Below are 23563 nucleotides of genomic sequence, written 5' to 3' on the forward strand. Positions count from 1 at the left end.
ATCACTCATTTTAGGCGTATTTCTTAACATGTGGTTTTTTCACAGCCACATGAAATATCCCCCGTATTGTGAACAGTTAGGAAACAGTCATATTTCACTTACTAAAGAATCGGCTCTTGTGTTTCTTTCACTTGGACATCCTTCATTGTTGGGACCCTGAGCAGCTGTTACACCATCGGAGCAGCATCCATACCTATGAAAAAAAGTGGATTATACCCACCTGATAATCAGGTTTCCAGTAGTCTCCACGACAGCACCAATGAGATTGCCTCCTCCTGGTAGGACAGGAACATACTGAGAGGTTAAAAGCTCCCCCCCTTCCCCACTTTCCTCAGTGGATTCTAACAAATTGCCGGGGCAGGAGCTAAACTTAAATTTCTTCCCCTAACCGGGGTTTTTTTTTTTTTTTAAATTTATTATTTTACTTTTATAGGGGGGGGGAAGGTACGGGTGCTGTCATGGAGACTACTGGAAACCTGATTATCAGGTGGGTATAATCCACTTTTTCCCCCAGTCGTCTCCACGACAGCACCAATGAGACGTACCAACTAAAGTTTATTAGGGTGGGATCGCTGCCGAGAGGACTTTACGGCCGGAGGCCAGGTCCTCGTCCTGCTGCACTTTTACCCTATAGTGTTTAGTGAACGTGTGGGGTTTTTTCCAGACTGCGGCCTTGCAAATTTGCTCGACCGAGGCTGAACTGTGTTCGGCCCATGAGGATGCTACTGCCCTTGTGGAATGGGCTTTAAGAGCTAACGGGATCTCCTTCCCGAGGGCCTTATAGGATTCTATGATGGCCAGACGGATCCACCTGGCTATGGACCTTTTTGCTGCTTTGCTACCCTTATTTGGGCCACTGAACTGGACGAACAAGTTGTCGTCCCGCCTCCAGTGGCTCGTTGTATCTATGTAGGTTAGGACTGCTCTCCTAACGTCCAGGCAGCTTAGGGTTCTTTCCTCCTCGTTTTTTGGGTTACTGAAGAATGAGGGGATTATTATATCCTGGGACCTATGAAAATCTGACACTACTTTTGGCATAAAGGCCGGGTCTGTTTTAAATATTAGTTTGGTGTCTGCGATTTTCATGAACGGGTGGCGGATGGACAAGGCCTGTAGTTCGCTAACCCGTCTTGCGGAGGTGATGGCTACTAGGAAGATGGTCTTGATTGTAAGCATTCTTATAGGTAGCGCCTCGATCGGTTCGAATGGTACCACTGTCATGGCCCCTAGAACCCAATTAAGGTTCCAGTCTGGGAACAGGTTTATGGGCCTAGGGCGTAGTCTAGCTGCTGCTGTTAGGAACCTGTGGACCCATCTGTCGTCTGCGAATTTTGTGTCGCAGATGGCGCTAAGGGCTGAAACTTGGACTTTTAGGGTGCTTGGGGAGAGGCCCATCTCTAAGCCCTCCTGCAGGAATTCTAAGATTAGCGGAGTGTCGGGGATAGAATCTCCGCGATCCCTTCCCTGTCTCCATGAGGAAAACCTTCTCCAGACCTTCTGGTAGATCAGGTGGGTCGTCTTTTTCCTACTGGACATTAGGGTTTCTACTACTTTCTCTGAGAATCCTTTCTTTCTTAGCGAGGATTCTTCAAGAGCCATGCCGTTAAATGGAGTTTGTCTAGGCCGGGGTGGTTCAGTGGCCCCTGCGATAGAAGATCTGTCCAGGTAGGGAAGGTGACTGGGTCCTGGACGCTCAGTGTTGTCAGAAGACCGAACCAGCTTCTTTTCGGCCAGAAGGGGGTCACCAGGATTAGCGTGCATCCCTGGGTTCTGAAGTGCTGTAAGACCCTGGGAATTAGTGGTATGGGAGGAAAGGCGTAAGCCAGTCCTTGTCCCCAGTCCTGGCCTAGGGCGTCTACCGCTATCGGGCGATCTCCTGGCCGGAGGGAGAAAAAGTTGCCTACTTTTGTGTTCTCCCTGGTTGCGAAGAGGTCCAACTGTGGGGTCCCCCACCGGTTGGTTAGGATTCTGAATGCCTCTGGGGAGAGGGACCACTCTCCTGGGTCTATTTGCTTCCTGCTGAGGAAGTCTGCTTTTTCGTTTAGTGTCCCCTTCAAGTGGGTTGCCGTGATCGAGAGGATCCGGCCCTCCGCCCAGTGAAAGATTTTCTGTGCGATGCTTTGCAGTGGGGGAGATCTTGTGCCCCCTTGGTGTCGTATGTGAGCGACCGCGGTGACATTGTCTGACAGTATTTTTATGTGTTGGTTCTGTAGCGAGTTGCCCAACTGCTGTAGAACCTGCCAAACTGCCTGTAGTTCTCTGAAATTTGAGGACTGTTCTTTTATCCTCTGAGGCCAGGGACCCTGAAAGAATTGGTTCCCCACATGCGCTCCCCATCCACAAGCGCTTGCGTCTGTTGTGATGTGGATGGCTGGGTTTTGTAGCCAGTGAACCCCTCTCCGCAGGTTCTCTGGAGATGTCCAGCAACGCAGGGATGTTTTTGCCCTGTTTGGGATGTACATCCTTGCCCCTAACGAGGACTGCCTTTTGTCCCATGAGGATAGGACTACGGCCTGCAGGGCTCTGGTGTGGGCCTGGGCCCATGCTACTCCTGGGATGCATGATGTCAAGCTCCCTAGGAGAGACATTGCCTCCCGAGTTGTGCAGAATCGTCTTCGTAGGAACGTTTTGACCATTCTGCGGATTTTTTGCATTCTCTCCTCGGGTAGGTAGGAGCATTGCGATTCTGAGTCGAGAGTTATTCCCAGAAACGTCTTCTGCTTGTCGGGATCTAGGCTGGATTTTTCCCAGTTTATAATCCATCCCAACGATTGGAGAAGTTCTAGTACTGTCTCCAGGTGTTTTGTTAGGAGTTTTTTGGACTCTGCTATTAATAGAACATCGTCCAGGTAGGGTACTACTAGGATCGATTTTTCTCTCAAGTGGGCGGCTACCTCCGCCATAATCTTGGTAAAGATTCTGGGGGCTGAGGATATCCCGAAGGGCAAGCATCTGAATTGGTGGTGCTCTATTCTTCTGCCCATATCCACTGCGAACCGCAGGTATTTCTGAGAATCTTTGTGGATCGGGATGTGAAAATAAGCGTCCTTTAGGTCGATGGACGCCATGTAGGCTCCTCTGGGGATCAACTTTATTGTCGAGGAGATGGTTTCCATTTTGAATCTCCTGTATCGGACGCAGGTGTTCAGGTCTTTCAGATTTATTATTGTCCGGTGTTTCCCTCCGGGTTTTTTTACTAGAAAGAGCCTGGAATAATAGCCCTGGGTTTCCTCGTTTCGCGGTACGGGAGATATTGCGTTTAACCGTTGCAAGTCGCGCACGCTTTGCCTTAGTAAATGTATCTGTTTTTTTGGGGCTCGCGTGGTAATAAATTTCCTTCTGGGGATGGACACTAGCTCTATCCGGTATCCGTACTGTAGGATTTTTGGGATCCATGGGCCCCCGCAGATTGCGGCCCATTGATCCGCAAAGCTCCCCAGCCTTGCCCCTACGGGGATGGCGTCAGGGTCTCTGCTTCGGCTCCCCCTGGTGGGGGTTGAAGAGGATATTCCTTCCTCTGCCCCCCTTGGGGTAACTCCAGCGGCCTGTCTTGCCCTTGCCTCGGTAGGCCTCGGGCTGCTGCATTGGGGCCCGGGAAAAGGTCTTCGCTCTCTGTGGCTTTTCCTCAGGGAACCCTTTTTTCCTGTCGGCCGCCTTTTCTAGAATTTTGTCTAGGTCCGGTCCGAATAGAAATTGGCCGTAGAATGGGAGGGCACACAATTTGTTTTTCGAGGCCAGGTCGCCTGACCATGATCTCAGCCATAACACCCTTTTGGCTGAGTTAGAGCGGGCTGTGGCCTTTGCTGAGAGCTTGACGGTCTCGGCCGCGGCGTCCGCTAGGAAGTTAGTTGCCATGCGCAAGATGGGAAGGGAGTTAAGGATCTGATCTCTTGGTGTTTTGTTGGTCAGGTGTAGTTCCAACTGCTCTAACCATACCCCCAGGGTCCGCGCCACGCAAGTGGCTGCGATCCCTGGCCTAAGGATGTTTGCCGCTGCCTCCCATGATTTCTTTAGGAGTCCCTCTGCCTTGCAATCCATGGGGTCTTTTAGCTGTGCGGCATCCTCAAAGGGAAGAGTCGTCCTCTTGGCTACCTTGGCCACCGGGACGTCTACTTTAGGTATTTCGTCCCAGCTTGCGCAAGCTTCCTCTTCCAAGGGGTATCTCCTTTTTACCCCTCGAGCGGAGAAGGAACCTGCGTCTGGTTTACTCCACTCTCTCTGAATTATTTTAGAGATGTTTTTGTGGACCGGGAAGGTATGTTTACGCCTCTCCCCAAGTCCACTGAATATTTCATCCTGTAGAGTCCGTGGCTCTCTGGGCTGTTCCATTTTTAATGTAGCCCTGACTGATTTAATTAATTCCGTCAACTCGTCTTGATGGAACAAGTATTTCCTGTAGTCCTCCTCCTCCGAGGACTCCTCGGCCGCCTGTTCCTCTTGCTCTGATCCGATGGAATTCTCGGAATCAGAAGGCTCCTCGGGAACATACGCCTTTTTCTGGCGTTTTGCTGGCGGTGCCGGCAGTGACGTTAGAGCTGATCGAACCTCCTCCTTCACCAGCTTCCTAACGTCATCCAGGAATCCCCCCGATTCCTCTCTGACTAGCCTAGCCACGCATGCCTTGCATAGAGGCCTCTGGTACGTGGCTGGCAGTCTCGTCCCGCATTCCACGCATTTTCGCAGTTTTGTTCTGGGGGGGGATGTCTTTTTTATCCCCCTGACAAACAAAGCATTTTTGCGGGTAAACATGCAATTTTTCCATATACAACATACTGGATATTTGCATTGTATTTTTGCCGCACTGGCTACTTACGGCCGCTGAGGCTGGAGCACTCATCTTTATACCAGTGCTGCAGACACCCTGCGACCTGTAGTGCTGGTGTTCTGGCTTCTCTCAGGTTCCTATTTGAATTTTCGCGCTCCTGCGCTAAGCCCCGCCCCCTCCGCTCCTAATGCAGACGCGATGACGTCATCGCGCTGGATGCGAGATGTGGCGCCCCGCCCCCTGCCGTCAAAGGGCTTCCTGGAGCGCCGCGCTGTAATTTCTGCCGGAGGACGAGGGGGACTGAGGCTCCCGCTTTGAACCCCCCATGGGCCGCCGCGGGAGGAACCTGGCCCGGGGGTTACCACCCCATGTGGCGTCCCGGGAGTCGTCTGGCTGCGAAGGGATGACAGGGTGAGCCACTGCCTTCCGATCCGCCTGTATACTTTCGCTGGCTTCTCCACCAGCTCCTCTCAGCGATCCTGCCTCCTGGCAGGACAGGAAGACACTGAGGAAAGTGGGGAAGGGGGGGAGCTTTTAACCTCTCAGTATGTTCCTGTCCTACCAGGAGGAGGCAATCTCATTGGTGCTGTCGTGGAGACGACTGGGGGAAATACAGATTCATGCAGTTTTACATTTTATATAGCTAGCAGAAATGTAACTCAGGCCCCAAACCAAAGGTTTGTAATAGCCCAACCACAACACGCCACTTATAATACTGGTTTACTCATGTAGGGCAAAGAGACTATTTGAGCCACCTGATGCCCCAGGGCCCTGTAGCCCCTTTTAGTTACTACCCTGGTAACAAGCAGTATATGTTATATGTACACTGCTAACAAACAAGGTAATAGTTCACAGTTCAACACTGTAAACTATTAGCCCCTGTGTGGCTTACACCCTTTGTCCCTATGTCAGGCACACACATATGTATATATCCCGCACATACTGAGGTCAGAATTGATATAGCTGGTATCAGCAGGAGAAGGAGTTGTTAATAAGTGAACCTGTCAGCAAGCAGTTAATGGGAAAATATGGCCAGTTTCTTCCTAAAACAGCATCACCCATCCATGGATTGTGTCTGATATTGCAATTCAGCTGAACTGTAATACCACACACAGCCTGTGGACAGGGGAGGCACTGTTTTTGGAAGGAAGCAGACATATTTTTCTAATCCTAGACAATCTCCTTCATATCCCTATAAATATCAGTAGTTTTCTGCCACTAAATTAGTATAGATTTAAAATTTAAGGGCTAAAACATATCATTAGCATACAAAAGTAACGATAACGGCTTTACTTTGTGACATGGCTACCTGTTGCGCCTGCAGTCTCTGGGATTAGCGAGAATAAAGTTGTCTTCTCTTTTAAGAGGGGAGGAAGCTGGATATAGAGAAAAATTACAATAAATAGTACAGTAAATGAAAAAAAATATCAGTCAATCAATCATTTCAAATAGTTTAGAATTTTAGATGCAATAACATTTTACATCTGTGGTGTTCAGCTTGATATTTATTGAAAAAAAAAGTTAAATGGGCCTAAAATTAAGGAAAATTGAATAATTGCCACTCCCAGCGGCTCCCCGTCCAGTGCTTCAGCTCCGATGCCTGCAGCATGGAACCCCGAAGAAGCAGCGGGCGGCCATGTGCAGTTCATTGTGCACTTGATCGCTCAGCTACTCACAGGTTTCAGCGGCCAAAGAAGAATTATTGAAGTCTGTTTCTTCATTTTAAGCCCATTTAACTTTTTTTTTATGTCCAGGAAAACCCCAGAGGGTTGTTGTCCCACTTCTGGCTGTTTTGTTGCTTAAAGCAAACAGCTCTATGCAAGGGTGCCCCTAGCCTTTCTGTTGCCTGATGTGAAGAGCAAAATGGCACCCCTCCCTGCACCCCACCATCCAAAAAAAAGCATTACTTCACTGGCAAAAAAAAGGAGTATTTTTTTATATATATTACACACATACACACATTGTAGTAATATCCATAGTGTCCCCCTGTAGTAATAAATAGCCATACTGCCACATCTAGTAGCAAATAGCCATACTGCCCACTATAGTAATAAATAACCCTACTGTCCCTCTATAGTAGTAAATAACCATACTCCCCACTTGTAGTAATAAATAGCTATAATGTCTCACTGTAGTAATAAATAGCCATAATATCAGCTGTAATAGTAGCTGTAATGTCCCTTAGAGCAGTAGCATAATGTCCTGTGTAATAGTAGTGTAGTGGCCCAGAGTTAGCGGGGTCCCTCGATAAGTTTGAATTTGTTTGTCCTGTCCAATCGTATTGTCGGAATCTTCTATGTGTATGCATTTGATGTGTATTGCACCTCTGCAGCACTGAATGGGTTAATGTTTGGGTTATGTCTGGAAAATGTATCATGTTGCATGTCCTGTGACTGTGTAATATATATGTGTTTGCAAGGTGAATGCAAGTCAGTCTGAGCCTTTAGTGAGAGTCTGCCCACACACAGACACTACCCTATCGGCTTGTGTGTGGAGGCATAAAAGAGGCTGAACGACTCCCTGATGTGCGGCCCGGAATTACTCCACCTGGGATGTGCCGTTGCTACCACCAAGTACCGAATGAAAAGAGGGATTGTTGCTTGACGTGTTTAGGCACAGGCCTCTGTATCCTCCCTGTCACACCACCTTCTCTTGCTGTATTTGTGCCAACCTGTTGTTGAACTGTTATGGACGTTTCAGTAAACAGACATTACCAACTGTTCCTGGTTTTGTTCAGAAAAGTCAACCCTGTGCATATCCCAATGACAAGCTTCACCGCAGAGGACGGAACGGTGGCGTCACAAGTGACAAAGGACATTGAGGTAACTTCCTGGTTACTGTTCCCTTGTGACCTTCCCCTAGCAGTAACTTGGATGGGTCTCGAGCTGCCCCCAGGGGAGGAGTGGTAGAGCCACCGTGACAGAAATAATCTTTATTTTCCCCGCCATCTCCTCGGCTGTGGGCCCGCTCCTCGCACACTGCGGTAGCCATAATGTTCCCTATAGTAGTGTCCATAGTGTAGTGGATAGCCCCTGCATCCATATATTGCACAGTTGTGCAGGTTGGTACTGCAGGTTGGGTCTTTTTAAAGTGAATGGGACTCAGCCTGCAGTACTAACCTGAGTCACTGCTCAATGCCCTGTACAGAGTGGTCTACTTCCAACTAAAAGGGAGACCCTTCAATGCAGGGTCTAAGAGCATAGTGCATGACCCAAAGCTTCAGGCCCTGCATGAGGCATAACACAGTGTATTCCTTTAAAAAAAAAAAAAGTTACACAAAGAACCATATACAAATATGAACAGTATTGCACAACAAAATATACACAAAATATAGTTTTGAGAGTTTTACACATCTCCTTAAACTGCAATTTTGCCTTTAGTACATGATTCTATAAATCACACAAATTTGTTAAACTTATAAGTCAGTTGAACTTCATTAAATGCCATATTTGTGGACTTTTGTTGGACTTTGGTTTATAGAACAGATACTTACTGGGCTGCCTGTACCGTGTAAGTGAGAACTGTTCCTTATTATCATAGCCCCAGGTGTCTTGCATACTTGGAACCTCTAAAACACAATGAACAAAATATGTGTTAAGACACGCTTTTACAGGACTAACAATGGCACATTTTTCCTTCCATATCACAGCAGAAATACCCGGTCCTCTGCAGAACCAAGATCACTATACAATCTCATCATGTTCTAAGTTTAGTTTTACTGCAAGAAGTCCAGGTTCTGTGGCCATAATACAAATACAAAAATATGGCAATATTGACTGTAAAGTAATATGTAACAGAGGACTGGAGAGGAAGTAAGAAGAGCTCTGAGGCCAATTATCCATTATGTATTTAGTATAATTAAGGCCCGGCTCACAAGAGTGTGTCGATACAGCGTATTCCGCTCGTGGTTCTTGTGTGCATAATGCACTGTACCAATGTACCATAAGCGGTCATGTTGTCGCTGACATGACTTGCACAAAATACGCCTGCAAAGAAAATCGCAGCATGTCCTATCTTAGTGCATATTACGCGAACATAAAAGCCAAGATAGTACATGTCAATGAGTGGCACAGTCAGTACGCAATGATATTATTGCGTACTGACTGTGTGCTGTGCACGTATATCTCGCAGCTTGTATGCTGCGAGATACACTCGTGTAAGCCCAGCCTAACAGAATCATGTGAAACACAATTTCTAATGCAATGCAGTAATCTAAGCATCACAGCATAAGGAACCAATGAAAACAGCAAACTGAATCTACAATGCTCCCAAAGATCTGTGATTTAGTCTTGAAATTCAATTTGTCTTTACATTGAGATATATATATATATATATATATATATATATATATATATATATATATATATATATAACAGTACAGAATTTTGTATCTATTTAGATCAAACTTGGCACATGACTGCACCCTGCTCTCCAAGCCCACCGGTGTAGCTCCTTATTCTTCATTGAGTGAATGTAGAATACCAAGTAACTTACGCTGTGGCAGGTAGCATGACTGCATATTACAGCTCTCAATCACAGACGGCTTATCGGGCTCATAGGCTTCACACGTCTCTGGTTCATAGAAGTTTCGATCGTTATCCGCACAGATCACTTGACGTTTTCGAATACCACTGTTACAGCTTTTTGAGCACTGAAAGTTAAAGAATCAGCAAAGGTCATGAACACTCAGCATTAGTGGATAGACAGATTTGTAGTTACAAAAATTTAGTCTAATGCTCCTTTTACACCAAACAAGAACTGGGCGATTCTCATTTGCACGAGCATACAGCCTGCGTAGACCGGCAGATTCATTGTTAAGAATAGTTCACTTCTTGTTCAGAGTTTCACATTCCTATGCTTTGATTTTGACACATTTTTGGAGAAGGGATTTATCATGGAAAATTCCACTGTGATTTACAGCAGCTTCATGGGCCATTCACAAAATGACAGGAGGGGATCCACTGACTTGTATGGGAGACTGTTCTAGACATCTTCTGTGACCTGTGCAGAGGTCATTTTGCAGAGAAGGGGAGCAGATAGTCACAGATTATTACCTTTTGTGAATAGCGAATCATGTTTTAGGGCCCTTTTACAGGGGCTGATAAATCATTCAGATTCCAGCATGCAGCAGAATTATCTTTCAGTGTAAATGCATGCCCCCACTTCAACAGTGAACCGGTGACGGGGTCATTATTGACAAATGCTCATTGATGCGAGAGGGTGAGCAACGGCTAGCCTGATTGGTTTGATCCCACAGAAGAGTAGCACAAATTGCTTAAAGATATTGCAGACTATGATATAAAAGTGTTAGAAAGCACAATGCATCACAGTTTGTATGAGTGGGTCTGTAGCCACAGACTGGTCAGAGTCCCTATGCGGACTCTTTTCCACCACAGAAACAAGTTACAATGGACACCTGAGCATCATAACTTGACCATAGAAAACGGAAGGAGACTCTGGTCTGATGAAGCACATTTTATTTTACATCATGTGTGTTGCTTAAATGCAGAGGAGATGATGACACTAGGATGCATTATGGCAAGTGGGAAAGCCAATGAAGGGTGTGCGATGCTCTGAGCAATGTTTTCCTAGGGAACTTTGGATCGTGGTATTCATGTGGAAGTTACTTTGACCCATACAATCTACCTAAACATTAATGCTGGCCAAGTGCACTCCTCCATGGCAGTGGCATCGTTCAGCAGGAGAATGTGCCCTGACACACACAAATAAAATAGTACAGGGATGGTTTGAACAACATGACAGAGCTTAAGGCATTAGTTTGGCCTTCAAGTTTCCTGGATCCGGAGAATGAGCTGTAAAAATAAGTCCAACCCATGGAGGCGCCACAAAGTGTGTGTAACTCAAGTAATTAAATAATGTATGAAATATTTCCTACCAGACCCCATTCTCCAATATGCCAGCCCATTTCCTGAACACAGTTTGCGCCATAGCATAGCTGGTTATCAGCCGGTTTGACTTGTTGCATGCATACTGTATCTTGCACAATGGCACCAGTGTCTGTTTTGCAGTTTACAGTTCGTTTTTGTATTCCTTCTCCACATTCAGCTGAGCACTGAAACCAAATAATCCATTGTTAAATTCACAACAGAAGCCAAACAAACGCGAGTGAAATACGGCTGCATCATACAGTATGCATCACCACTACAAAAAGGGGCGCTAAAACTATGTAGGGCCAGAGAGGGAACATTATTACTAAGTGGGATCACAGAGAGGGCACTAGTACTATGTGGGGGTTACTGAGTGGCTCACTAGAGGTAGCAGTTGGAGTGAGCAGAGACAAGTTGTGGCTAGAAGAAGTCTTTATGATGATCTGTGCCTAGGCAGTTAAAACACAAGTCTCTAAATCAGAGAAGGCATCACCTCTGACCAATGGAGCTAACTACACTGTAATCATCATCGCTATGTAGAAATGGTATCTGACAATTATTATGAGGTATGCTAGTACTACGTGGGGATCACTGAGGGGCACGATTACTGTGAAGGGGTCAGTAACATGCACTATTACTGAGGGGACACAAAGGGAGTGGCTTAATGTAAAAGGGGCATATCATAATAAAATAAATTGCTGCTATATATGCTGCAAAAACTATCCTTTTCGTTGTTCCAGAGTTGTGAGGTATAGGTCTAGTTACTACGAGGCTCAGTATATCTATGAGAACACTGCTGCCAGGGAATGTAGAATGAAGTGCTGTCATAATCACAGTTACAGAATTCTTAAAGACTACCTGTAAAACTAAATTAATTAGGACTAAAAGTACCTACAAAACAAGTTGACCTTTATATATCACAGTAGAAGGAGTTTAACAGACCTTCGGGTAGTTATCCTTTTATAATGGACAGTGATGGAGAACATGGCCATGGTGCTACTTACTTGCGTCCAGGACCCGGTGTTCCATTTAGCACATGCCCGGAGATTGCAGACTTGGTGGGCTGGTGGCTTTTCCGCGAATGCAGTGCATTCTGCATCAGTTACTGCATGCTGGGAAGCTCTTCCTTCATAAGTAACACAGTATACTGAACGGGTCTGAGTACCCCCTCCACATGTGGCAGAGCATGGCCCCCACTCGCCTAGCTTCCAGCTGAAATTGACATTAACATGGCAAGGGCAGTATGATCATAGTTATACATAACACTCATTGGATAAAGTAATTTTACTGTAACATGCTCTGTTCATTAATCACACCACCATTTCCACTCCACCAGATAAAGCGTTTTGCACCAGCTGCACCAAGACCCACCGCCAATAATCAGCATTATACTAAATCACCAAGTCATAGCCAAAGCCAATGCTCAAAGTTAACAGTCAAGGTATTCGTTTACAGAGCATTCTCATAATACGGTTTGAAACAAAGCCTAGGGAATTTACTCATTGTAATCTTTCCAATTTCTTCTGATTAGTATCTGCATTATTGATCCATTTTGTAACATAAAAGTATATTCACATAATTGTAAAAATCTATGTAAGTGATCTCCCTAATTATGTGGCCAGCTATTTGCATAAGACAATCATGTCTACTTATAGAACCAATAATGTGTATACAGCTTTAAACATTTGGTTTGTACTGGATTAATAAGTACAATGGAATATGACGATGCTATAAAAATAGTTAAAAAAAAGTACACACAGAAGTATCAATTTTGAGGGCTTACAGAAAGGGGAGGTCATAATAAGACAATTCTTTTAAGACTTTTCGACCATCAGGCATTTGGACATCAGTGAAGGGGTCTTCCTGCTTCAAAGTCCACTCTAGTAGCTTAAGCTGTTAGCATGAAGCAGGGCTCAGCCTGGCAGATCTGGACCATACATGTACTATCATTAATTTCATCTGGAGTGTAAATCTATAGGTGACTGCAGGTCTGCAGCTTTCCCCAGGTACGACTGATTGTTAGAGGTTTTCAATCAGCTGACCACTGGGCCATCTTCAAGCTAAGGCCTCCTGCAAACAGGCGACAGGGCATTGCAATGAGAAAAATCGCAGCGATATTGCATCACTGGTCCGCGCAATATCGCTGCATCACAGCAATACCGCCATTTTTTAGCGCTACAAAGTCGCATGTGGTGTGACTTTGTAGCACCACATGCAAGGATTTTCAGGGAGGGGGTGGCTTGAAATATAAACCCTACCCTAAAAATGAGCCCTAACTGCAGGAAAAAAAAAAGTATACTTCACCTAAAAGCATTGCCCGGGGCTCAGCTGCATCTTCTTCCTTGTCCCCGCACTGGTCTTCTTTATCTGTTCTGGCCGACACTTAGCCAATCAGAGGCAGCGCTTCCAGGATTTTTCAATCCCCAGCCAGAAAAGATGCGGCTGGGCTGACAGCAATTCTAAGGTGATGTATACTTTAAAAAAAAAATTTTCCTGCAGCTAGGGCTTAGATTATGAGTTTGACAGTCAAAGTTGCATCGCACCACACAAAAATTGCATCTTCGTGCGATGCAATGCAACAGAGAAGAAGGCTCCATAGGGAAACATGGGCTACAAAACCTCCCGACTCGCGAGCATATCACCAGGGTCGGGATGTCACATGTGTGAATTACCCATAGGAAAGCATTGGCTTCACATACATGCAATTTGTAGCATTGTAGCAGCCTGACTTTGTCGCCCATGTGAAGGAGGCCTAAGGGTTTATCTTCATGGGCTGTTTACGGAATCTTATATTATGTGAAGCTTGTACTCTGTCATTAGAATGGCAATATATGTACGGTACATAAATAAAGCAGACAAGAAAATTACTCAAAAAGTTGTAAAAACATGGAAATGGAGATCAGAAGTAATTTCAAATTTCAGAAGTCTGTTATTGCTAGAGCAAAGCACCAAATACAATTAGGAAGAAAACCACTTTTCACCCAAGTATTTTAGATTTTTAGTACGATTATTCAGAAGGCATTTAAGAAGACGATTAGTTAATCCAAAGCAGAATCAGCTACAGAACCCTCCAATTTACCTGCTCATTTTTGTGTTCACTATACGACTCCACATTGTTGGCTGATATAAGAAAGACACCCTTTTGCACATAATAAGCACATATTACATTATGCATGTTCATTCTTATAGCTATATTTAATAAATAATAAAAATGTTGTCCAAGATTAGAAAAGGAGATGGCTGCCAGAGACACCACCACACTTTTCCATGTGTTGTGCCTGGTATTGCAGCTGAGCTCCAATGAAGAGAATGGGTTAAATTGCAATACCAAAACAGCATGTTTTTATAGTTCTGGACAACAGAAATCCATGTGCTTGCCATCAAAACAATCCTATTCAGATCAGTCCAGAAATCTCGGCAAAAAATCTGCCATGTGTGAACATACCTTAAAGGGGTCATCCAGAAATAGCATACAATGGCTGCAGTCAGTACAACCAGCGAAATTTGTCCTAGGATGGCAAAATTCATGTGCAGCCCATAGGGAGATGGGGAAGGGGGTAGCACCTTGGGGGCCAAACACTACACGGTTCAAAATACTGCTAGGCTTTGCCCCTGCCCACCCCCTCTTATGGGGGCTCATGAATCGCCCTGTCAGTGTACTGTTAAGCCCACCCTATTCCCTCTCCGATCAGTCAATGAATTTTCCCATTCGAGAAGGAGTTTCCACAGGCTGTATTGACAGCAGCTATTTTGGTAAATTGCTTTTATTAATACAACTTTTAAACAATAAAACATATAAAGAGTAAAACAAAAAATTAAGTGGTACACAGGCAGAAAGACAAAAAAGGCTAATAATTGGTGATCAAGCACAAAGCCAGTAAATGAAGCTATATCAAATATACCAATCAGTGCAGTGTGAATGTCAAAAGAGAACAAAAGTGATTAAACATGAGGTGTAGCTAATAAGCAATGTAAACAAAACAAAATATAATTGAACAATAAGACGGGGGAGGAGGGTAGGGAAAGAAAAGAAGGGGGGAGAGAGAGAAATTAGTAAGGATTTTCCCTAAGACGATCAATGCTTGCCACCCTGTATCCAAGCATACATGGTTGGGGAGGATCGAAAGATATCCCAGTGATGCCATGTGGTAACAAAAGAATCATAGCAATCTTTTTCTATATCTGTTAGTTCCTCCATGCGCATGATGTGGTTGAGACTGTCTGCAAAATGCACTCTAGAAGGGATGGAGCTAGACTTCCAGTATCTAGTAATCAAAATTCTAGCAGCACTCATGAAATGCCAGAGAAGGCCTCTTTCGCCCTAGAACTAGAACTGGAATACAGTAAGCACAGTGCTATATCAAGTGTTGGGGTAATGGAGTTACCACTCTGTTATCTAGTTGAAAGACTGCAGTCCATAAAGGCTGTAGAACTCCACAACCCCACCTTCTATGGCTACAAGTTCCAGTGTCTAAACGCCATCACTATCAGGAATTGTGAGCTACAGGGAACATCTTATAGAGGGTAGTAATGCATCTAAACCAATGAGACAGGATTTAAAAAAATTATTTTCCTCGGTGGATGAGGCGGAGCGGTTAGGTTCCTGCGATCTTTGGAGGCCGTGGATCTCTATGAAAGCTTCTGATCCCTTCAAACAATGGCTGGAGACAAGTTGGCTGCTAAAGGGTCCTCAAAATCAGAAGAGCAAGGTCCTTTTTCCCCTTCCCTGCTTCCCTCACCCTTCTTTCTGTATTTTTCTTTCCTCCCTCCCATCCCTAGTTTTGTTTTAGGTTATTGGTAACAAGTGTAGTTTAACTCAGTCATATTATTTCACAGATGAGCGATATTCCTAAAATTGGGACTGAAAATATTTTAATATTTGTACTGTATGTACTGTTAATGTTTATTATTTCAGAAATCCTCAATAAAATGATTGGACATAAAATTCTTTTCCTGGCACCTCCTACGTATAGTAGATTTATGGGTAATACATTTTGCCTTTTCTTCTGAAAAGAAGATCTGATTAAGCTCAGTCTCCCATTTAGAAATAAATGGAGTATCCACGGAATGCAGTGGAATCATCTCTGCCTTCTCTCAGCAATGCAGAGACCCAGGAAAAAGTGTGTGGTGGAGGCAAGAATTGGAAACATGAGTGAGAAAATGGGTAAGATAAGATTAGAATGCGGGGTTAGTGTAGAAGGGAAGTGCTTAAGTTGGGAATATGGAAACCAGTCTCTTTCGGGATATAAGGAGAGCTCTGATAGTGGACGTAGTGTTGAGGGGCCCATGACATCTGGGACTTGCAAACAGGGACATCTAGAGTCAAATAAAGAGCCACAAACCTGGACTAAACTGTGTCCTTCTGGTTGTCTACTATAGGGGTGAATGTGCCTGTTTTAGATGAGTGGCCAACGGCGAAGCATAAGATTCCATAAGAAGACCCAGGTTTTAGACCAGAAAGAAGCCCTAAGGGATGGTAAGTGATATGGGGGTTTGAGCCATACTAAGGAATAGGAGATATAGTTGTCTCCAAAGCCACCCATTGTTTGTGTGCTGACAACAGCAATTTTATACCTTTCCATGACACCTGCTTTAAGAAGTCAGCTTATAAAAGCAATGACATTTGCTGATATTCCAAAGTGAGATGATTCCAAAGCATTAGACAGATTGAAATAGTTTAAAGAATAAATTCCACAATATCCAATATAGGGATCTGGTGTTTTGGAGAAGAGAATTGACTGACCAGATTAATGAAAAATAGCATAGAGAAGAATGGTCAAAAGCCAGGTAGTATAAAGTGTCCACTTTTTCCCTGAAACAGCATCGCTCTTACCCATGGGCTGTGACTAGTATTTCAGCTCAGCTACAAATCACTTGAATGGGGATAAGCTACAATACCAGATACAGCCAATGGAGAAGAACTGTAGTTTCTGGCAAAGAAAGGACACTCTTCTTTTGTAGCATCAGACAACCCCTTCAAGGCTCGCTAAGCCTGAAATATGCAGATAAATAAGAGTTATCTTGAAGGTCTAAATAATATTTCATTGCGTCAAAGAAAACGTCAAATTATTTTTCATAGTACAGCAAGAATAGCTACCTTTTTGTCCGTGGGCATGGCTGAGTGTTACAGGTTCTGTTGCTTGATAGAGAAGATTTTCTTGCACACATATGATCTGGATATGCTTCATTATCTATAGTACAGAACACTAAACGGGACTGGTAACCTGCCAAGATGAAAGGTTGTAGAATTATATTAGTAGTACTTAGAGATATAGTTGTACATAGGATCACAATGATGAATAAATTAGTAGCTGGCCGTACCTCCACCACATTCTGCACTACACTCGGTCCACGAGCCATAGCTCCACTGATAGTCCTCTTCTTCAAGCCGATTAGATAGATAATATTCATAATGCACTCCTCTATTGGGTTCTTGGCTAATGAGCTGAAATTGGATAAGTCAAATCACACTTTGGTGTACATTGTTTTTGTATGCGTTGCATCCTTATGTGATCCTACTACATTGTGCATTCATCTTGGGTCAAATTAGCATTCTAAGTCATTTTAAGCAAAAAAGATGAAAATGGCACCACTTTTCTTGAGGAAAAACAAAACAGGATCAGACCAAAAAATTCAACCTATTCAATAAAGGTTTCTGCAAACTAATTAACTTGGAAGGGGTCAAAGAAATTCATGGAAATTGAATATTCTGTGCCTTTTTTTTCTTCTTACTATTTTTGTAGCTCCAGCTATTGGTTACTGGTAGAGAGGAGCGAGCTTACTCGCTAAGGCAAACTACTCGAGCGAGTAGTGCCTTATGCGAGTACCTGCCCGCTCGTCTCTAAAGATTCAGGTGCTGGCGGGGGAGAGCGGTGAGTTGGGGGAGTGAGCAGGAAGGAGCCGGGGGTGGGGGGGGGGGGGGGTAGAGAGTGAGATAGAGATCTCCTCCCCGCTGGCACCCGAATCTTTAGAGACTAGCAGGCAGGTACTCGCATAAGGGACTATTCGCTCGAGTAGTTTGCCTTAGCGAGTACGCTCGCTCATCTCTAGTTACTGGTAATTGTATTTTCAGAACTGCACCTATTTAATGGTTAGTTTATGTGCTTGCTGATACATACACGTTTTCCTACGGCACTACATATCGTTGAGTGAACAGGAAATGTACCTCAATAATTAGAGGCTCAGTAGTGGGTCCTCTGGCTGTCAGCACTTCAGGTGTCAAATCTCCCTCAGAGCCTCGATAGTAATGAAGAACAGTGTTGGCTACATGCAGGGCACTGCTGTATTCAATAGTCCAATAGCCATTCAGGTAATATTCTCCTCGTGCATTCTTTACAGCTGAAAAGTTGGATGAAAAAATATATTAAATTAATCTTTATTACTAAAATTGAATTAATAGGTGTTATTTTTAAATAGTTACAGTTTCATTAAAAATCAGTAGTGATTTCTCTTGTCAACACAATGTGCAATTCTGAATAATTTTTGTTACCTAAAAAGTTCCTCGTAGGTGAAACTTCCTTAATTTGAATATTGATGGATCCAATTGGTATAGTGAAGAGCTGACTGTACCCTAAAAAGATCAAATGACCAAACGGCAAAGTATTAAGCATAACAATCAGTGCAAAAATAAATTTAAAAAAACACTTTCACATTTTGTGCTGTTACAAGCAAAACAGCTGGTATAGTAGGTTGCAAGACACTGTAGGAATTAAGAATTTTACAATATGGACACAGCGCATTTTGCAACCCAGTACAACATTAACTAACTGCAGGTTAAGGAAGAAGCCGAGTCTACCATTTAAAGATGTTCACTTTCATACAACTGGCTGGTCCAAATCATCAGGGATAAGCGGTAGGTCAGGTTGTGTGGTAGCAAAGAAAATGCAGGGAAAATTCAGCGCTTTGAATAAAATGTCTTTTTTTAAATTTTATTTACATAAAATAAATAAAAAGCATGGTCCTATAGGCAATAACACCTACATGTTTCAAACCTATTCATTTCTTCATCAGAGCACGATGCTGTAGGAGTGCTGGATTTTCCTTGGATTCTCTATTAAGTAGCTGCATCAACTATTTCTGTAAGCACCTTAATCAGTATATTGTGAGGGCTCCATGGTCGACACCAGGCTTGTTAATTGAACTTTGTATGGTTTATTACAGCATTTTGGGACACATTGTTTTTGTCTTGTATTACTGTATATTGTTTTTAATTGTAGCATATGAGGTGAGGAAGAGATCACTTTTCCCCAGTGAAAATATAGTACAAAGTTTTGTATATTCACATGTTCTGTTGACCATAACTGGAGATAAAATAGTGATCATGAGACTAGGCTTAGTATAGTCAACTTAGACAGCCTAAATGATTCTTTACTACTAAAGCAAAGTACAGACACAATGCTTTCTGAGATATAATGTCAGAAAAAATAACCATCTCTATTTCAAGTAAACAAGTAAAAGGCTGGAACAAGGGGGCCGCAGCCCCTTTAAGAGTAAGCATGACACGCAGGGCCAGATAGCCGGGAGTTAGTTAAAGAAAGGGTTAACAAGTGTTTTGGAAAGAAAGTGCTGGAAGGAAGGAGGGGTAGTGTTAGGATTGGTGGGGAGTTTAGGAGGCGGGGGTTATATAAGGAGGGGAGTCTCAGGGGTGCAATCTTTGAAAGGAGAAAAAGCAGAGTCCCGCCCGCCCGTTTGCTAGGTCAAGGATTGAGAAAGGTTAATTGTCATGGCAGTTGGGAGGGTGGGGGGTCCTTGGAGTCGTTGGCAATTGTGTGTGTGTGTGTGTGTGTGGTGGTGGTGGGGAGTTGGGTGGGCACGGTCTCACCCGTTAGGACTCCTTCCTTGGTTAATTTGTATTGTGTCTGGTGCGGTGACTTGGCTAGTGTTGGGGGGCAGTAGGCTCTCTTCCGGCTGTAAGTTGCAATAGTAGTAGCTACCTAAGGGTGGCTTGTGGTACCCCTGAGCCTGTTTGTCCGGCGGGGGCAGTGTTACTAGTTCGGTTGTGTTGGCACCAGATTTTTGTGGCTCCAAGGACTCCCCCTCGTAATTTGTATAATAATAATGTTATGTACAGTTTGTCAATAAATACGCTACTAGGGACATTTTATCCAAAGAGAAGTTGTTTGTCCTTATTGGGGGAAGGGGGGGTTACAGCAGAGGGGCATTCTGGCCTCCACGGGTCAAGGATTTCAACCAGTTCTGAGACATTAGGTTACGGTTCAACATACCTTTGGATAATGTAGGGGAGTCATAAGATCCTTTGACTTCATAGCAAGAGCTACCATCCCCACCGCAGACCAAACAACGGTCCTCTCTTTTTGTTGATTCCAAGATGTTATCGCAACCAACTGTCTATTTAATTGGACAAAATAAATTGACGTTGTGGAAAATAAACATAAAAAAATAAAAGTTTTAACTGAAAGTTACACAAATATTCCCCTCTATAAGAAAACTAAAAATATCATGACGAACCATCAACATAAGTTATGGACAGGCTATAAGTTGCACAATTAAAAGTTTATTGTATAAAATTTCCATGTCAGGCTTTACTTATCTATAGCAGTAAGAGCATCTGAGTTTGACAGGACAACAAGTAAAGGTCTGAGAAAGAGAAAATTATGTCCTACCTTGCATACACCTTCTATACAGATGTCTCTTTTGCCTGGCTCGCATGGAGTTCCATCAAGTACAGCCATTTTGTGCCTGTAGTAAAAGTTCTCTCCTTTGGGTATGCAATTTAACTCACACTTATTGGAGGCTTTGGGGGGAAAAATTATGTAGAACATGGTTTGTGTGTCATGATTAGTCACCCAATATATTAATAATAGACACAAAAATTATACAATTAATCATTATTAAGATTCAAGTTATAAATATGTAAAATGCAACTCTGCACGACAAATACAACTTTATAAATGACCAATGAGCCCCTCTTTATTTAGTCAATACAGTACTTTATGTGCTTTTCCAGTCCAGAGATGTTTTTACTAATGCTATTTAGAAATTTGGAATTATAGCCACAGTGGATTAAATGATGAACTGGGTCTAGCTGCTCAGTCACCCACTAGCATACAAGAGTACTCTGCACTATCCTTCTCCCTGCAGGTTTGTCGACCTTGGTAGGTTACCCACAGTCATACTTCTCACTCTCTCATCTTGTCTTGAAAATCAAACACTATTGCCATTGGTATATAAGTTTACGATTTCACCCACAAAGTTTCAGCTCAGGTTCCTAACGTTCAAGCTTTAAAAGGCTGTAATATAAAGTATTCTTAGAAGAAACATCTTCTACATATAAGAGCATGAAATAACTAGTCTGACCCCTTTGGTGGAAGTATAAAAAATTAAATTATCTTGAGCATCCTTGATGAAAAAGATTGGCGACACCATGACAGAGTCTTTCTCCGAGAGGTCCTGTTCCTGGTTAGGAAGGTTATTGCTCTGTGGTGGATGAACCTGAGGAGCCCTACCCTGGCGATGTGGAGAAAACTCACTAACACAACTATACCTTTCAATAACCTGGTCTACAAGGCACGCAAGTGCCCAGATAAATTCCATAAAGTATGGGGTTGATGGTGCGATTCTTTGCTCACTCTTTTTCCTCCACGATTGCTCTCCTTGACTATATCAACGCTGCGAGGGGAATTGCGGTAATTAGCGGATGCTGGAGATGGGGTTGTTGACCCGAACTTCATTCTCTGCTGACTGTCCGAAGTGCTCTGCATACGGGTACTCCGATGAATTAGCTTTTAACATGACCTGTTCTTTCCATATGCTTTTTGTTTTTCCCCCCTTTTTTCTGGATTACACTGTAATTGCTACATACTGTGATGTCATGAGGTTTTTGTTTCCCCAATACTCATGTATGACCCTGTAACGTTAGGCCGGCTTCACACGAGCGTGACGGGCTCCGCTGCGGAATATTCCGCAGTGAAGCCCGTCACGGCGCCCCCCAGAGACCCCATACTTACCAGCGGAAGATAGCGTGAAGACGCTTCCCCGCCCACCGCTGTCGCGTCATGTGACACGCCCACCGCGTCACATGACGCGGCCGGCCGTGTCACGTGACGCGCGGCGGTAGGCGGGGAAGCGTTTTTTCACGCTATCTTCCGCTGTGTTACAGCGGGAGATAGCATGAACGGACGGCTTCCATTGACTGCAATGGAAGCCGTCAGCGCGTACACCCGTGGCAAATAGAGCATGCCGTGGGTGAGGACGGGAGATTTCACGGTGCGAAATTCCGCGGTGGAATTACGCATCGTGAGCATTGTGCTATTAGGTTCAATAGAACCTAATAGCAGGGGGCAACGCAGCGGATTTTTGCCGCGAATTTACGCGGCGTAAATCCGTTCGTGGGAAGGAGGCCTTAATGCTTCAGCATGTTGTTTATTTGTCAATAAAACAAAGTTAAAAGAAAATATATATCTTGAGCAATAAAACTGTTAATGTCACCCTTAGGAGATCTACTTGCTTTGGAGGACTTGCTCCTGTAGAGAAATCTAACTTGAGCTAAATCTGTAATCTTATGATCGCTCAGATTATACACTGCAGTGCTATTGCATCTAAGACTGTAAATAGCCAGGATTGGAGTTAACTCTGATCCTCGCCACTGCAGTGGGATCCCAGGTTTCAGTTATAGCAATGACCCTGAAGAAGGGTATTGCATAGTAGAGTATTTATTTTGTACAAGAAAAAGAATGTTATGTTGTTTTGTAACTGTTTCTTTAAATTTTGTACCTCCAAGTTGCAGAGTGTAGTGGCACGATGATGCAGAATGTGTGTAAGGGGTTAAATCATCAATCTGCATATACCATTATAGCTGAACTGTGTGCTATATGTAGCAGAAGGAACTTAAGAGGTCACAAGAGGTCACATGATCAATTTAATCCAGCTATTATATAGTGAACTACCAGGACCTTAAAGGGGTTGTCCCGCGCCGAAACGGTTTTTTTTTTTTTAACCCCCCCCCCGTTCGGCGCGAGACAACCCCGATGCAGGGGTTAAAAAAACAACCCGCACAGCGCTTACCTGAATCCCGGCGGTCCGGCGTCTTCATACTCACCTGCTGAAGATGGCCGCCGGGATCCTCTGTCTCCATGGACCGCAGGGCTTCTGTGCGGCCCATTGCCGATTCCAGCCTCCTGATTGGCTGGAATCGGCACGTGACGGGGCGGAGCTACACGGAGCCCCATTCAGAAAAGAAGAAGACCCGGACTGCGCAAGCGCGGCTAATTTGGCCATCGGAGGGCGAAAATTAGTCGGCTCCATGGAAACGAGGACGCCAGCAACAGAGCAGGTAAGTATAAAACTTTTTATAACTTCTGTATGGCTCATAATTAATGCACAATGTACATTACAAAGTGCATTAATATGGCCATACAGAAGTGTATAGACCCACTTGCTGCCGCGGGACAACCCCTTTAACCATGTTGCTAATTGGCTAGAGACTGTGCATATAACAGCCAGCTTCTGTTCTGTGCTTCGAGTCATGCGGCAGATATCAGTCTGAGCTGTACTCCTGTAGGCTGCTGTGAATCTAAAACACCAAGCGTTGCTGAAAAGAGCAGCACACCGATTGTTGCTGAAGCAAGGAGTGTATTGAGTAACAGAAAGAAAATGCTAATTTCTGAACCCAAGCTCCACTGCTAAAATAACTGAAATACATTACCAGTGTAAAAGTATAGGAGGGTGCCTCGCACCCTCCCTTCCACTATTGCGGCATACAACTGCTCTGTCAGCACAGTCTATGGCTGCGATTTCAAGCCCCACCGGCCTGATCCCCATCTGAGAGGGGAAGTAGGCGAGTCAGGAGACCGACATTTGCCAGCGCCGGTCAGAAGAATGCTGCAGTACAGCTACAAAGGTTCCCCTCTACCATCCAGAGCTACAGCAAGGGCACCATATTGTAGCCTTT

At 44.2% G+C, this 23563-nt stretch overlaps 1 protein-coding gene across 4 annotated transcripts in view; it reads right to left on the reverse strand.

Moving 5' to 3' along the window:
* Nucleotides 1–23563, reverse strand: part of PAPLN (papilin, proteoglycan like sulfated glycoprotein) — a 102874-nt gene that overhangs the window by 35188 nt on the left and 44123 nt on the right. For 3 of the 4 annotated variants that reach the window (XM_066608357.1, XM_066608358.1, XM_066608359.1), the window contains 13 exons: nucleotides 20277–20407; nucleotides 19878–20001; nucleotides 18143–18223; nucleotides 17819–17991; nucleotides 16975–17098; nucleotides 16751–16877; nucleotides 13733–13792; nucleotides 11658–11865; nucleotides 10662–10838; nucleotides 9260–9416; nucleotides 8259–8333; nucleotides 6075–6141; nucleotides 103–193 (listed from right to left, as the gene is read on the reverse strand). In XM_066608357.1, coding sequence (XP_066464454.1) covers nucleotides 103–193; nucleotides 6075–6141; nucleotides 8259–8333; nucleotides 9260–9416; nucleotides 10662–10838; nucleotides 11658–11865; nucleotides 13733–13792; nucleotides 16751–16877; nucleotides 16975–17098; nucleotides 17819–17991; nucleotides 18143–18223; nucleotides 19878–20001; nucleotides 20277–20407 — 1595 coding nt within the window. The remainder of the gene's footprint in view (nucleotides 1–102; nucleotides 194–6074; nucleotides 6142–8258; nucleotides 8334–9259; nucleotides 9417–10661; nucleotides 10839–11657; nucleotides 11866–13732; nucleotides 13793–16750; nucleotides 16878–16974; nucleotides 17099–17818; nucleotides 17992–18142; nucleotides 18224–19877; nucleotides 20002–20276; nucleotides 20408–23563) is intronic. The other variant, XM_066608360.1, reaches the window with a different exon arrangement.

Source organism: Eleutherodactylus coqui, chromosome 6 (genome assembly GCF_035609145.1).
Source record: "Eleutherodactylus coqui strain aEleCoq1 chromosome 6, aEleCoq1.hap1, whole genome shotgun sequence".
NCBI classification, from domain to species: domain Eukaryota; kingdom Metazoa; phylum Chordata; class Amphibia; order Anura; family Eleutherodactylidae; genus Eleutherodactylus; species Eleutherodactylus coqui.